Source organism: Corythoichthys intestinalis, chromosome 12 (assembly GCF_030265065.1).
Source record: "Corythoichthys intestinalis isolate RoL2023-P3 chromosome 12, ASM3026506v1, whole genome shotgun sequence".
NCBI classification, from domain to species: Eukaryota; Metazoa; Chordata; class Actinopteri; order Syngnathiformes; family Syngnathidae; genus Corythoichthys; species Corythoichthys intestinalis.
Window position 1 is genome coordinate 16,687,011 of NC_080406.1, and position 16,130 is coordinate 16,703,140.

At 38.4% G+C, this 16,130-nt stretch overlaps 1 protein-coding gene across 1 annotated transcript; it reads right to left on the bottom strand.

The window, feature by feature from the left end:
* Positions 1-746: 746 nt before the first annotated feature.
* On the bottom strand, positions 747-11,695 carry tnfsf13b (TNF superfamily member 13b). The gene is made up of 6 exons (XM_057852861.1): positions 11,302-11,695; positions 11,100-11,193; positions 6,945-7,001; positions 6,757-6,881; positions 1,889-2,039; positions 747-1,790 (listed from the first exon to the last, which is right to left on the bottom strand). Exons 1-6 carry the CDS (start codon positions 11,512-11,514, stop codon positions 1,678-1,680), a joined length of 753 nt encoding a protein of 250 aa, XP_057708844.1. The 5' UTR covers positions 11,515-11,695; the 3' UTR covers positions 747-1,677.
* Between the last annotated feature and the right edge of the window lie 4,435 nt (positions 11,696-16,130).

Sequence of the window (16,130 nt, forward strand, 5' to 3'; positions counted from 1 at the left end):
TAGATATTAATAGCTATATTTTGAGCTATTTTGAGGGGAAAATAAATTAACTCTATTATATAATCTGCACACAGATTACTTTTCATTGTGTCAAAGTGTCATTTTGTCAGTGTTGTCCCATGAAAAGATATACTTAAATATATGCAGAAATGCGAGGGGTGTACTCACATTTGTGATACACTGTAGACTCAGTAATCTTTTACTGAAGGTCAGCCGCGTGCAACATCACTACGAAACACAGCAGCACCGCCTGGTGGCAATATTCAATAATACAAAAATTGCTGTTCAACCTTATACTGTATGTTGTACTCATGGCCCTCTTTTCACTAATGGTTGCATGCAGCTCTGTATCCATTTATCCATTAAGGACATTTAGACTGACGCTTCCTGTGGCTTCTATTTTTGGCTTTCTTCTCCTGCTCTTCCATCACAACAAGTCTCGCAATTTGCCAAATGGAGTCATGACTCCGAGGCACAAACCCATTGTGAGCAAAAGACCACCCACTAGGCTTTGGTTAACTTTTGGACCCCATTGGATGTTACTCGGATAGATGTGGGGCTCTTTTAATAGAGTATGGGTAAAAAAGGATGACATTTTTTTAAAATCTAGTTATATTCTAAAATTCTAGAAACTGACACATTTGATGCATGTTAGCATTTATTGTATGATTCATTCAATAATTATCTTTTTATATTCAAATTACTGTCATTACAATTTTATCATCATACATCTTTGAATTGAACACATTAATATCGTATGAATACTTAAAGGAAAAAAAAGTAGCATTTATTATGAGAAAAAGAAAATGTGAGGGAGATCTTTTAAATCAAATTATGATGACCATATGATCATTTTTCATTCCACATAGCACACGCATGTGTGATTTTTTTGTCGTTCTTATTGCCACGCAAGTGTGCTTTAATATTGTGGTAACTACAAAAATAAGACAGCAGCAAAAGAAAATAAGAGGACAGAAAAATCATGTTAATCAATGCATTATTCCATGGGAATGAGTTTGTTACTCTGTGTGGGGATGACGGCAAAAAAAAGGGGGGAGAATATATATTTTTGTAATTTAATTTAATTTAGATTTAACAAGATTTATTTTTAAAATAAAACCCACAGTATTTTGAGTTTTCTTATTGTAACCTTTAACTCTTTTAGTGCCTTTGAAGATGACAGACGTCCAATCATCCTTCTATTGTAAGTTTCAATAAGTTATCGCTAGTAGCATTTAATTAAAAATTAATTTTTAAAAATAAAACTACAGTATTTTGAGTTTTCTTATTGTAACCTTTAACTTTTTTAGTGCCATTTAAGATGATAGACGTCCAATCATCTTTCTATTGTAAATTTAAATGAGTTATCGCTGGTAGCATTTAATCCGTTTGACCTGGGAAGCTGTCATTGCAACTTAAGAGTTAAAAAGGGGGAAGAGGAGACAAAAAAAAAAACAAAAACAAAAAAATTCATTAATCAAAATATCGGTTACAAAAAAATAAAATCGGATATTTTATTTGTCGATCATATCGCCCTGTCATAATTCCACCTGCAAATAGAGTACAGCCACAAATGTGGTTTCGTCTGAGGCGAAACAATAGGACTCTCTCATTCATACATTATAAAAATGTCTCTTTCAAGGTCACCTGCAGGACTTGCACTCCCTTAGGCAATATTTAAAGCAGCTGAACAGCGCCTACAAAGGTGGCGTCCCCATCCAGTGACACGTCAGCAGAGGACCTGGGGATCAGCAGCTCCAACTGGTCCCCGACTTCCAGTTTCACAACACCTGATGGAGGCGTCGGCACACTGTCACACCTAGAATTGGCAGCTTGATACGCGCTGCTGCTGTAAAGTAGTCGGCGTAGGAAATAAATCATAACACACCTCCTGTGTAACACGTGTTGTACGGGTACACACTATCCATGCTCTGGATGCAGCGGAACAGGATCACGTGCTGAGCCTCATCACCCACCACTGTCCTCTTCCTGCGGATCACCACGTGGCCCATTGCAAAGCGGCTGTCCATGTAGTACACCTGACCAAGAGGAATGGGTAAACTTTAAAATATAGGTCCAGTCCATTTAAACTGAACGGGTTGGCAGTGATAAGTCACAAATCACACTACTCAGAGAAAGAGTGGGTGAACTCAATATTTGTCATTATTAACTCATTGACTGGCATGGAGGGCGAAAGACATCCTGTCTTTTTGAACTTAGAGGGCTGACAGAGATCACAAATTGACAAACAACTTTATCATTCCAATCCTTGGCAAAAGACGTCCAATCCTTTTGAACAGTGAGGGCTGACAGCATAGTTTGACTTTTGGGCCAGTGGGGGCACAACATGTTGATGACCCCAAAATGCAGTGTCAGCAATAAAATTAACTTACATGAATATGTATAATAATATGTTGAAAATGAGCGTTTTTTGTTTCGCATCATTCTTGAGGGGAATTCTAAATCAGGCTGCTTAGGACAGCTATACTTTTCGCCAAGATCTTCATCCATTGAATATCATACGCCCGCCGGTGTCGTGCCAATGTAGTTACCCCAGTCAATAATTGTATCCCGTGCGGAGCCATATGGAGGTAGATTTGTGTCTTCATTATTTGATCCAAAAAATGCATTTGAAAGCTATTGTTCTTTGAATTTTTGTTTTGATTGAAGTCTATTTTTGTTTTGATTGAAGCAACTTTTTTGATTGAAGTAATGTTGTTTTTCGTTTGGGCCACATTTTGGCTAGGACATTTATGTCTTTTTTATTCAATCAAAAAATTGACACGGATGCACCAAGGACCCAAATGCTCGATAGTTGTGTTCAAACAAAATGTTTATTCTCCAATTAGTAGAGTTCAAAAAATGTTAACAAAAATTCACAGCAACAGCTGGACATAAATCAACAAAAATTCACAGCAACGGCTGGACATCAATAACTGAGTTACTTCTTCAAGAAACAAAAGGCATGGGTTCAAAAACATGAATCGTGATCAAAAAAGGGCTTACACAAGGATGTGGCATAGGACGTGGCAGGATAGCAGACAAACCGACACTGGGCAAGGTTACAAGCAGGCTATTTATACAGAGGATCCCAGGTGGACAGAATCAACCTGATTGGCAAGCGCAGGAAGTAAAGTTAACTCAAATGAGGCACGCCAGTACCAAAATAAAAGAAATCTGACATGATCCAACACAAAACATTAACAAGACTGCCGAGACGTGACAAAAATAAGTTGCTTCAAACAAAAAATATATATTTTCAAACGAAAAATCACTTCAATCAAAAAAAAATTTTTTTTCAATCATAGAGAAAAAGGTTTTTGGATGCAAAAAAATATTTGAGGCTCTAATATTTGCATTTTAACACTTAAGTTTTAATTTTAAAAGTTTTGATTTTAGCAATCCTTTTTGTTTTTGGGCCATATTATGGGTAGGACATTTGTGTCTAAATCATTCAATCCCCAAAAATATTTTCAAACAAAGAAAAAAATCATTTGGAAAAATAAAATTGCCCTCCCCTAAATTTTTTTTTTTTTTTTTTTTTTTTTTTAATTAATGCAAAACAAATGACTGTCTAAGGTGCTAGTCACATGATCAGTTCGAAAAAATAATTTTGACCCATTATAAAAATATTTTTTTTTTGTTCATTTTATTCTTTTTGTTTTTTTGTTTTTTTGCTTTAATGCTTTACAACTTTTATACATATATAGGAAAGTCAATTACATGCAATGACACTTTTCGGCGACCAGTGCCCCCCCTCCCCCTTAAACTCCGCTTATGGCTGGCAGTGAACATAAATTGAGCTACTGAGAGCACGAGTTGGCTAAATCCATTGGTTCCCTTCCTACGCTGGTGACGTAACCCGAATTTCTGCGAGAATCGGAATTAACCCTTTGAATCCCACTAAATCTCAAAATAACTATCCAAAAAATTCCAAAAGTATTGTATTTTGTTTAAAGCGGAAATTCAGGATTTTCTACATTAGGCTTAATCTTCGAGTTAGCAGGAAACAAATTCCGTTTCGTTTGCAAGTTGTTTGTTCGTTTCAGGGCTTCGGTGTGGCTAAGCTAGTATGTGTCAATGGCAGGATTATAGCACGCAAATAAAAAAAACGACACAGACCTACGAACAGATCCAACATAGTCAAATAGATTAAATACACAAATCATCGTTTCAAAACAGGCGGCCCAATCATTGTCACACCAAACTGCCGTAATTCATTTCATTCTGCAGGACTATTTTTTTAGATGTGTAATACGAACCCAATAAAGAGGAGTGCTTCGGTCAATCGTTCTCACGCTACATTCAAGGAAGGTGGGAAGTCGGACTTATCCCGCTCGGAGGGTACCAGTTGTAACCTTAAAGCATTAATAGCGAATGTAAACTGCAAAGATGGCTGATCGCCACAAGTTGTTTTTTATTTTGGCCTTCAAAAGACATTTTGACCTCCAGCAAACCTGACTTCTCGTAAGCGATGAAATAGAGGAGGCGTACTAATGATATTTTTCCAGATGAGAGGTTGGAAACTCTGACTTCCCACCTACCTCGAACTCAGCATCAGTCTGCTGAGTTAACTGACGGGCGGCAACATGGCAAAAAGTGCATTTAGAGGCTGTGGAAACATACAGAACAAACGGGCAAAGGAAAGTTTCCACAAATTCCCAATGAAGAACGAGGAAAAATATAAACTGGTCACTTGCTGCTGGCTATGACATTAAAAATCAGTGGTGAAAAAAAACTATGTGATATCACTACGCCCTGCTCCTCTGCAGAGCTTCTGGAATACAAATTTTGCTGTTCATACTGCAATTATTGACATGCAATGGTAAGTTTTAATAACTATCCTGAAAACATAGGCAACACTATTGATTGCATGGCTCATTGATAATTTTCATGTGTGCCTATGTTGTTTTTTTTTTATTGGAATGCTATAATGCTATAATGGTGCCATTGACTCGCGCTACTCCAGAGCCCAGAAACTAACAAATAACTGAAATCGATTCCACCAACTAACTAAACCCCTGCTAACTCGAATCCTGAACTTCTGCTTTTATGATGGAGGATACGCTGCCCTGTGGTGGCAGTAGGGTTGCCACCTGTCCCTTGAAATAAGGAACAGTCCGTAATTGGGAATTAAATGTTGCGTTCTGTATTGAACCAATACGGAATATATATGAAAAGATACATTTTGATGCAGTTTATGAGTTTGGGGGATGTCCTTTTTTTCTGCCTGTACAGCGTTGGGCGTGAGAGGGTGCTATTTCTGAAAGGTGGCAACCCTAGTTGGCAGTATTGAGTCTGACTGGACTGTCGCCTTGTATGACTGAGGACCGGATTCTCGTCTGACATACTGTAGATTAAGGACAGCTGCGCTCTGGTTTGACCCGCATAAGGCTGCAAATTGTTTCAGCCAATATTCGTCTGAGTATGCATTTGTAAATAAGTTTAGACCTACAGTTTGTGGAGTTGTGTGTGAGTGATTTGCTATGAAAATTGTAAATACGTTAGCATTCGTAGCATTTAAGATAGCAGACTTTTGCTAGGCGAATTAGGCTACGTAATTTAATCTGCTAAATTTACATTTTAATCAAACGAGAGGGACGCTTGAACACCAGTTGGTTTGTGTCAGGTGTTTTATTGTTAAAATACGTGTCGTTTTGAACATAAGTGTACATGTGTGTTTTACAGCTTCACAAATGATCAAAAGTGAAGGAAGTCAAAAGCTTCAAAAACCACAATTGCCTTGTTTAATGTCTGTCAAGATGAACAACTTCCTGTTTAGTGAGGACAGAAAGTGTCATATTAATCAAGTAAAAAATAAGTTACTGTGAGGTACAATAAGGTACTGTTTAGGCGACTAAAAAAAAACACACAAAAAAAACACAGAAGACAAAATGGCTGACGAGACTCCGGAGTTGTAAAGTCAAAATCACGTAAGTCGACTATGTCGTAAACCAGGGACTACCTGTATATAGAATAAAAAGGAATAATATCAAATCAATCAAATCAAATCAAATTTATTTATATAGAACGACTCCAGTGTAGCCCAAAGTAGTGGAGTAAGCATAGCGTTTCATCTTCACAATTCTACTTAAGTAAAGAGTATGGGGTGGCAAAATTACTCTTAAAAGTAATTTTTCTCAAAAATGTACTTAAGTATATGCAAGGCAGTAAATGTCACGTGTTACTACCCACCTCTGCTCATTGGCAGCTACTAATCTAACATACATCCAATCGATTTGAATTTAGAGGGCTGGCAGTGATTTTTCACAAATTGATCGACCGAGATTTTTTGTCATTAATTTACTCATTTCCATTGACGGCAACAGACTTCTAATCCATTTTAATAGAGAGGGCTACTACTGATAACAAATTGAGCTACTGAGTGCAAGAGTGGGCTAACTCCATTTTTTTTTTCTTAATTTCACTGCCATTGATAGAGCTAGAAGTCCAATGAAGAGGCCTGGTAGTAACTGTTCATAAATTGAGCTGGTAAGAACAAGAGTTTTTGTATGTTGTTTGTTGTTGTTAGACGATTGGCTGCCACTGACCACAATACATGTCCAAAACATATTAACAATAGCAGTAAATCAGTTATTCATTTTTACAGCAGGAATCATTAGCATGAAACCTTTTCTGTACTGAGTGCAGGATGTGGAGACTTTTGATCTAGATCTCCGAAGCTCAGCAACATGTTCACAGGCCAGCAGTGCCTCCTTGTGGTAAAAATAATAATAATATTAACAGACTACACACCTGACTGTAGACAAAGTAGAAGCCTTCCTCTAGGACTTGTATGTTGTCTCCAACCGCTTCAAGTGAAGACCCTCTCCTTAGGCCAGTCTGCCAAGGTATGCCTGTGTATGGCTCCAGTGCAAAATCTGACACAGATAGATTTTTTTTCCCTACAAAGAAATGTGCTAATGGATGCATTTGTCCTTTACCTTTCCTAAAAATTTTCCTACTCTTGTTCGCCAACAACTGTAGACAAGACTGTGAAACTGTAGTGGGAAAAAAAAGTATGTTTGAACATCTGGTTAAATTTTGGACATACAGTGCAGAGCAGAGGTATTTTCACCCATTGTGATTTTGCAAGTTCACCCACTTAGAAAATACAGTGGAGCAAATGAGTAGTTAACCACTAATTGTGCAAGTTCTCCCACTTGAAAATATTAGAGAGGCCTGTAATTGTCAACATGGGTAAACCTCAACCATGAGAGACAGAATGTGAAAAAAAAACAACAGAAAATCACATTGTTTGATTTTTTAAAAATAATTTATTTGCAAATCATGGTGGAAAATAAGTATTTGGTCAATACCGCAAGTTCATCTCAATACTTTGTTATGTACGTTTTGTTGGCAATAACGGAGGCGATACGTTTTCTGTAACTCTTAACAAGCTTTTCACACACTGTTGCTGGTATTTTGGCCCATTCCTCCATGCAGATCTCCTCTAGAGCAGTGATGTTTTGGGGCTGTCGTTGGGCAACACGGACTTTCAACTCCCTCTCCAGAAATTTCTATGGGGTTGAGATCTGGAGATTGGCTAGACCACTCCAGGACCTTGAAATGCTTCTTACGAAGCCACTCCTTTGTTGCCCTGGCTGTGTGTTTGGGATCATTGTCATGCTGAAAGACACAGCCGCGTCTCATCTCCAATGCCCTTGCTGATGGAAGGAGATTTTCACTCAAAATCTCTCGATACATGGCCCATTCATTCTTTCCTTTACACAGATCAGTCGTCCTGGTCCCTTTGCAGAAAAACAGCCCCAAAGCATGATGTTTACACCGCCATGCTTCAAAGTGGGTATGGTGTGTTTTTTTGGATGCAATTCAGTATTCTTTCACCTCCAAACACGAGAACCTGTGTTTCTACCAAAAAGTTCTGTTTGGTTTCATCTGACCATAACACATTCTCCCAGTCCTCTTCTGGATCATCCAAATGCTCTCTAGCGAACAGCAGACGGGCCTGGACATGCACTTTCTCCAGCAGGGGGACACGTCTGGCAGTGCAGGATTTGAGTCCCTGGCGGTGCATTGTGTTACTGATAGTTGCCTTTGTTACTGTGGTCCCAGCTCTCTGTAGGTCATTCACTAGGTCCCCCCGTGTGGTTTTGGGATTTTTGCTAACCGTTCTTGTCATCATTTTGACGCCACGGGGTGAGATCTTGCATGGAGCCCCAGATCAAGGGAGATTATCAGTGGTCTTGTATGTCTTCCATTTTCTAATAATTGCTCCCACAGTTGATTTCTTTACACCAAGCGTTTTACCTATTGCAGATTCAGTCTTCCCAGCCTGGTGCAGGTCTACAATTTTGTCTAGTGTCCTTCGACAGCTCTTTGGTCTTGGCCATAGTGGAGTTTGGAGTGTGACTGACTGAGGCTGTGGACAGGTGTCTTTTATACCGATAATGTGTTAAAACAGGTGCCATTAATACTGGTAACGAGTGGAGCCTCGTTAGAAAAATTAGACCACTTTGACACTCAGAAATCTTGCTTGTTTGTAGGTGACCAAATACTTATTTTCCACTCTAATTTGGAAATAAAGTCTTTAAAAATCAAACAATGTGATTTTCTGTTTTTTTTTTCTCCACATTCTGTCCCTCATGGTTGAGGTTTACCCAGTGTTGTTAATCTTACTGAAAAAAAGTAATTAATTATAGTTACAAATTACTTCTCCCAAAAAGTAATTGCGTTAGTAACTCAATTACCTGAATGTAAGAGTAATTAGTTACTTGGCAAAGTAATTGGTGATAATTACTTTTTTTTTTTTCCTCCAAAAAAAAAAAAAAAAAAAAAACATTGGCCACATTATGTGAAGTTTTTTGTGAAGGTATTTGGTAAAATTGGCCCGAGCCCAATTCTTTACCCTAATTTACCCTTTACCCTGAATCAACTGTTAAAAGTTGTTAAAATTGCTCCCATTATTGCATTAGTTCCCTTCTCTCTACTTTCGACATATGAAAGTTTTAAAACTGTTTCATCATTTAAAGATAGATTCAAGTCAAGATTTTGCCGATTTAGAAGTATTTTAGATAAAAAGTTACTTGGGTTCGCTAGGAAGGTTCTCTACAACAGAGCCGTCCTAAAAAGTACTGCTTTAAGATGGCACTGTCTACTAACGCATTTAGTGCCATGTCTGTCATTTTGCATCTAGTTATATCTATATCCAGTACATGTGATATCTACCATGTCTACCATATCTACCATAACATGCGGGCGTAGTTTGTAGGCTATCGGCTACAACATGTATTATTGGAGCTACCTAGCATCGCGTTTGCTCGGCGTCACAACTTTCTAGCCTCCTCCCCACTCCTGCTCTGCTCTGTCGTCTCGGTGAGTCCGTCTCCCTCAGACTTTTCGACCAATATAGTAACGCATAGTAACGCATGCCTTTCCGTCCTCAGTAACGGTAACGGCGTTGCCAAGATGAGAAAAGTAATTAATTAGATTACCCACTACTGAAAAAAATAACGCCGTTAGTAACGCCGTTATATTGTAACGCCGTTATTAACAACACTGGGTTTACCCATGTTGACAATTACAGACCTCTCTAATGTTTTTAAGTAGGAGAACTTGCACAATTGGTGGTTGACTAAATACTTATTTGCCCAACTATAGGTAGAAGTCTGAAATTTTCAATCATAGATGCATTTCCACTTGTAGAGACATAATCTTAAAAAATATATATAAACTCATATTGCATGATTTTTCAATATTTTATTTGAAATTTCCTGGGGTCATAAGTATTTGTACCCCTGAGAAAATCAGTGCTAATATCTGTGCAGAAGCCTTTGTTTGCAATTACAGAGGTCAGACACTTTTTGTAGTTCTTTACCAGATTTTCACATATGGAAACAAGGATTTTGGCCCATTCCTCCTCTCAAATCTTCTCTAGATCTATCAGGTTTCAGGGCTGCCGTTGGGGAACATGAAGTTTGAGCTCCATCCAAAGATTTTCTATTGGATTGAGGTCTGGAGACATGCTCAGCCACTCCAGAACCTTGATATGCTTTTTACGCTGCCACTCCTTGGTCAGCTTGGCTGTGTGCTTCGGATCATTGTCATGTTGGAAGATCAAGCCACGACTCATCCTCAGGTCTCTGACTGAGGGAGGGAGGTTGTGGCTCAAAATCTGACGTTACAATTCACCATTAATCCTCTGCATTATACAGTACAGACGTCACGTCCCCTTGCCAAAAAGCAGCCCCAAAGCATGAGGTTTCCACCCCCATACTTCACAGTGGGGATGGTGTTCTTGGGATTGTACTCATCCTTTTTTCTCTCCACACACACCGAGTAAAGTTTGCACCAAAAGGTTATACTTTGGTCTCATCTGACCACATCACTTTCCTCCCATGACCCCTCTGCATCATTCAGATGGTTTCTGGAAAACTTCAGACGGGTCTTCACGTGTACCGGCTTCAACTGGGGAACCTTTGTAGCAATGCATGATTTTGAACCATTGCGCCGTAGTGTTCTACTGACAATAGTCTTTCAAACGGTGCATCCATCTCTCTTCAAGTCATTGACCAGCTCCTGCTGTGTAGTTCTAGGCTTAGCTTTTCTCACTTTTCTCATCATGAGTAATGTCCCACGAAGAGAGATTTTACATGGAGCCCCAGCCCGAGGTAGATTATCAGTCATGTTTAGAATTTTCCATTTTCTGGCAATTGTTGCAACTGTTGATTTATTCTCACAAAGCTACTTTCTACTTGTCCCATAGCCTTTTCCAGCTTTGTGGAGCTCAACAATTTTTTCTCTGGTGTCTTTCAAAAGCTCTCTGGTCTTGCCCATGGTAGCAGTTGGATTATGACTGTGGGGTGCACAAGTGGCAATAGTGAGCTCAAACGGGTGGTGGGTGGATGGTTACTCATAGGGTAAAGGTGGACTTTTTTTTTAAGGTAGACTGAAAACTCTGAGTGTCATAATGATTGCTGATTTTCAGAGGTACAAATACTTATGAACCCCAGTAAATTACAAATAAATAATTTTAAAAAATCCAAAGGGTGCAAATACTTCTGCTCCCCACTGTATATTTTTCTCATAAATCCAGGGACGATGAAAGTGAGCATTAGAAGAGAATCTCCAAGTCTCACCTGATGTTTCTGTTCCAGAGATGGTCCTCCTCTTCCTCGCAAGGACCAATGTGTGTTGAGGATCTGAGTGACTGCTTTTCCTATTATTCATATTCTAAGAATAGTAACAGAAACATGCGAGAAGTGTGCATGCATCTTATCTACTGTACTTTAAACAGTCTGTTTTTTTAGGAAGAAATCCTGAAAAATGGGAACATCTCACCTGCTCTCCACACACGGTTTCCCTCTTGAGACACATATCGGATTTGAGACCCTTCACCTCAGCTCTGAGGACCATCAGCCCGTAAAAGGAGAGCGCCGACAAAGAGGACGAGGTGATGACAGCCAGCGTGAGCAGGAGCACCAGGCCAGACGGCCTTCGGGCCTCACCTTCCTTCCGGCCCATCCCAAGATCCAAATGCGAACCAACCGCCATGAGGAATGGTGTCGATTCCTTACCAGCTCTTTAGTTTCACATTCGTTTTCCGGTGGCTTCCAGTTCAATAAATACAGTAACCAAAACAGAAAAAAAGAGGGCTGCTTCCCTTGCTTGTTCTGCTTGGGTAACCACATCAACTTCCTCCCTCAACAGCCCTGACCTCACTCAATTCTCATTAGGCTCCTATAACATGATACATTTACACAATTTACATTGCATCAAAATAACTTACTGAGTATGATTTGGAAAGGACCAGAAAAAGTTATGTTAGATTTGTAATGTTTAAGCATTTTACAAGAAATTTTCTGGAATACGTAGCTCACAGGTGCCAAACCCAAGCCTCGGATGCCAGATCTGGCATCCCATTTCATTTTGTGTGGCACCGTAGAAGGATTGACTTCATGTTTCTCACTATAGAAATCTGAGAATATTTACTGCTTTTTTTCCCCTTTAACATAATGATGTCAAAAAAAAAAGAAAAAAAAAAAACAACAACAAAGAAATGGGGGGAAAAAATGACAGCATTTAAATTATCTTTATTAAGTAAAAAAATTTACTGTTTTTTTATGTTCACCTTTTTTGTTTCTCTATCCAAAAACTTAAAAACGAAAAATTAAAAACACAAATTTTAAAAAGATATTATCTGTTTTCACCCTTTTTTCAATGCTATTTTTTAAATAAATTGTCAAAAACATATTTAGCAGTTAAGATTATTACTTTTTTTTTTAATCATAAAATCAAAACTTTAGTAGTCATTTAAAATTAAATAATCAAATTATGATCTTTCTACATTACAGTATTAGCCTTTTATTTACAGTGACACATGACATATTACGTCTCAGATATTATTGTGACATTAAAGCACAATCCTCTTAAAATGACAAAATGTTCAAAATATATATTCTGTTTTTTTTTCCCCATTGAATTATTTCCCTTCTCATGTACTGTACTAGACATTTGGTTTTAGTCTTTTGGAGTCTCATTATTCTTATAAAAATCAGAACTGTTTAGCAAAAATATTCAGCTCACATTGAATTACTTTTTTCAGACTGTCCTAACTGCTAAATCTGCCTCATTATGACCACTTAAATTGAAATCAATTTCAATTATTTATTCATTTTTTGTTTGTAGAATCACACCCAAACACAGATCAAGTCTCTTGTTGCAGTGTCATTAAAAAATGTTAAAATAAAATTTGATGTGCATTTAAGCTATGTTATTTTACATGCATTTCTAATTTTGTGAATACTTTTAGCTTTGTTTAACTCAGGGTTCATGTATCTTTTTCATGTCTGAATTCAAGCACTTTATAAGGACTTTCAAGAACAGCTTTCCAGTTGTTCCAGTACCTTTTAAATGTTATCACAATGTTTTAGTTTTTTTGTACCGATCAGGCAGAAATAAAATATGGCGCCTTTTCACAAAGAACTACGACGGAGGATTAGGGCCAAATAAAGGAAAACAAGAAAAATAGGACAACGAGATTAAAGCGTACTGGTACTACGAGAAAAAAAAAGTCATTATTTTATAGGGTAAACTGCAATGCACTGTGCGTACATATAGCTTAGCTGGGAGCTACGACGAAGCATCATTATACAGTGGTATGAAAAAGTATCTGAACCTTTTGGAATTTCTCACATTTCTGCATTGAATCACAATCAAATGTGATCTGATCTTTGTCAAAATCACACGGCTGAAAAAACAAGTGTCTGCTCTAACTAAAACCACCCAAACATTTATGGGTTTTCATATTTTAATGAGGATAGTATGCAAACAATGACAGAAGGGGGGGGGGGGGGGGGGGGGGGGTAAGTGGACCATCACATTTATTATTTTGTGGTAAACCTTTTTTGCAGCAATAACTTCAACCGGATGCTTCCTGTAGCTGCAGATCAGTCTGGCACATCAATCAGGACTAATCTTGGCCCATTCTTCTCTACAAAACTGTTCTAGTCCAGTCAGATTCCTGGGATGTCTGGCACGAATCGCTGTCTTTAGGTCATGCCACAGCATTTTAATGGGGTTTAAGTCCAAACCTTGACTTGGCCACTCCAGAACGTGTATTTTGTTCTTCTGAAACCATTCTGTAGTTGCTTTATTCCTGTGTTTTGGATCATTGTCTGGTTGCAGCAGCCATCCCCCTTTTAGTTTCAACTGTCTGACAGACGGCCTAAGGTTTTCCTGCAAAACATCCTGATAAACTTTTGAATTCATTCTTCCATTAATGATTGCAAGTTGTCCAGGCCCTGAGGCAGCAAACAGCCCCAAATCGTGATGCTCCCTCCACTATGCTTCACGGTGGGGATGAGGTGTTGATGTTGGTGCGCTGTTCCATTTGTCCTCCACACATGACCTTATGTGTTACTCCCAAACAATTCTACTTTGGTTTCATCAGTCCACAAAATATTTTGCCAAAACATCTTTGGAGTGTCCAATTGCCTTTTTGCGAACATTAAACGAGCAGCGATATTTTCTTAGACAACAGTGGCTTCGTCCGTGGAGTCCTCCCATGAACACCATTCTTGGCCATAGTTTTACATATAGTTGATGTGTGCACAGAGATATTGGGCTGTGCCTGTGATTTCTGGAAGCCTTTAGCAGAAACTCAAGGGTTCTTTTTTACCTCTCTGAGTATTCTGGGCTGAAGCCTTGACGTCATCTTTGATGGACGGCATCTCCTTGGGAGAGAAGCAACAGTGCCAAACTCTCTCCATTTGTAGACAACTTCTCTGACTGTCGATTGATGAACATCCAGACTTTTAGAGATGGTTTTGTGTCCTTTCCCAGCTTTATACAAATCAACAATCCTTGATCGCAGGTCTTCAAACAGCTCTTTTGACCGAGCCATGATGTACATCAGACAATGCTTCTCATTAAGACAATTCTTACCAGGTGTGTGTTTTATAGTGGGCATGGCAGCTTTAAACTGCTCCTCAGTGATTAGGCACACACCTGACTTAGTTTGGTATAAATAAGTGTCAGTTGCTCTTTAATTCTCCTTAGGCAGAGGGTACACTTACCTGTTTTTCCTTCTGTCATTGTTTGCTTGTTATCCTCATTAAAATATGAAAACCTATAAATGTTTGGTTGGTTTTAGTTAAAGCAGACACTGTTTTTACATCTGTGTGATTTTGACAAAGATCAGATCACATTTGATGGTGATTTTATGCAGAAATGTGAGAAATTCCAAAAGGTTCAGATACTTTTCATACCACTGTAAAACCATCTATTGATCATAACTTGATGTAAATGTGCCAAAAGATAAAGGATTTCCTTATTTATGAAGCAGATTCTAAAATATAGACTCGGGAGATGCACTATATTATTCCAATTTGCTATTACGTAACTTACATTGTAAGGCTACTCCGGAGCTGGGAGCAACAAAGACGTGTTGGTGGCCTATAAATCATTCTATTGATAATAATTTGATATAGATGAGCCAAAATATGAAGCATTTCCTTTTCCTTCTTTGTAAAATGATTCTAAAACACAATATGCATTCAATATAGTGGAATTTAAAGGAGGCGTAGCGCTACGTAAAATAAGTAGCAATTTATTCCGCTAAATTAGCCCAACAAAATAATACTTTTTTTCTCGTGGTAACAGAATTTTTTTCTCGTAGTAACTGTACTTTTTTATCGTAGTAACAGCTAGACTTTTTTTCGCTTCCTAATTGTATGACGTTTTTCTCGTACTTTTTTTTTTTGAGAAACAATAGAGAATGCACTGAGAGCATCATACCCCGTGGCGAACCGTACCACTAAAGCCAAGAAACCTTTCACGATTGGAGAAGAACTCATTATGCCTGCGACCAGGATATTTGCCGTCAAGTTTTAGGAGAAGCCGCTGTTAAAAAGGTTGATTCAGTATATGAGGAGTTACATTTTCCCTGCACTTAATATTCGTTCTCAGCCCCGTCGTGTTATTTTATATTATTGTAATTTTCTGCTACGCATTGGCGGTCCGTGGGAAAAAAAGGTCCACATTACACCGGTCCATTGTGCAAAAAAAAGGTTAGACCACTGACATAGCGTATTTAAACCACCCTTATTTGACATTACTATTTTCTTAAAGCCTTTTTAGTACGTTCTTCCTATGCGCATATAAACAAAACAAGCTTAAAAAGCACGGTACTACTTTGGGTGTCAAATTGGTAGACATTTTGGCAGAACAATGGCTGAGGACACTTGAAAAATGGCTTTCTGTCCTCCAATTTCTAAACTAAATCATATCTCGTTGTACGCTTGTTGTAAATAACAACCACAAAAAACTATTCTGCTCTCGACAAAACCAGTAAAGCTCTTTAGTCTCCTACTCCTTAAAACAAGTGGCTGTTTTCTTGTGCAAGAAGGGGAGTCAATCAAGAGTAGGGTTGCCACCTTTCAGAAATAGAAATAAGGGACGCCACCCACGCGCCCAAAGCCTTACGGGCGAAAAAAAAAAGGGGCATCTCCAAAACTCCTAAAATGCATAGAAATGTATCTATTTTTAGATGAGAAAACTGTATTGTGCACTATGTGGGCATGGCAGTTTCCTTGCAGCAGAATGTTTTTTTTCTGCAGGTTAGTGAAAACGAAGTTAAGAATATCGTAATTAACATTTGTGTTGTCGGC

Coding starts and splice junctions, on each gene's coding strand:
- tnfsf13b (XM_057852861.1), bottom strand. CDS start 11,514: ATGGCGGTTGGTTCGCATTTGGATCTTGGGATGGGCCGGAAGGAAGGT. Junction 11,194..11,301: donor AAACCGTGTGTGGAGAGCAG/GTGAGATGTTCC, acceptor TACTATTCTTAG/AATATGAATAATAGGAAAAG. Junction 1,791..1,888: donor CAACACGTGTTACACAGGAG/GTGTGTTATGAT, acceptor CGCCTCCATCAG/GTGTTGTGAAACTGGAAGTC.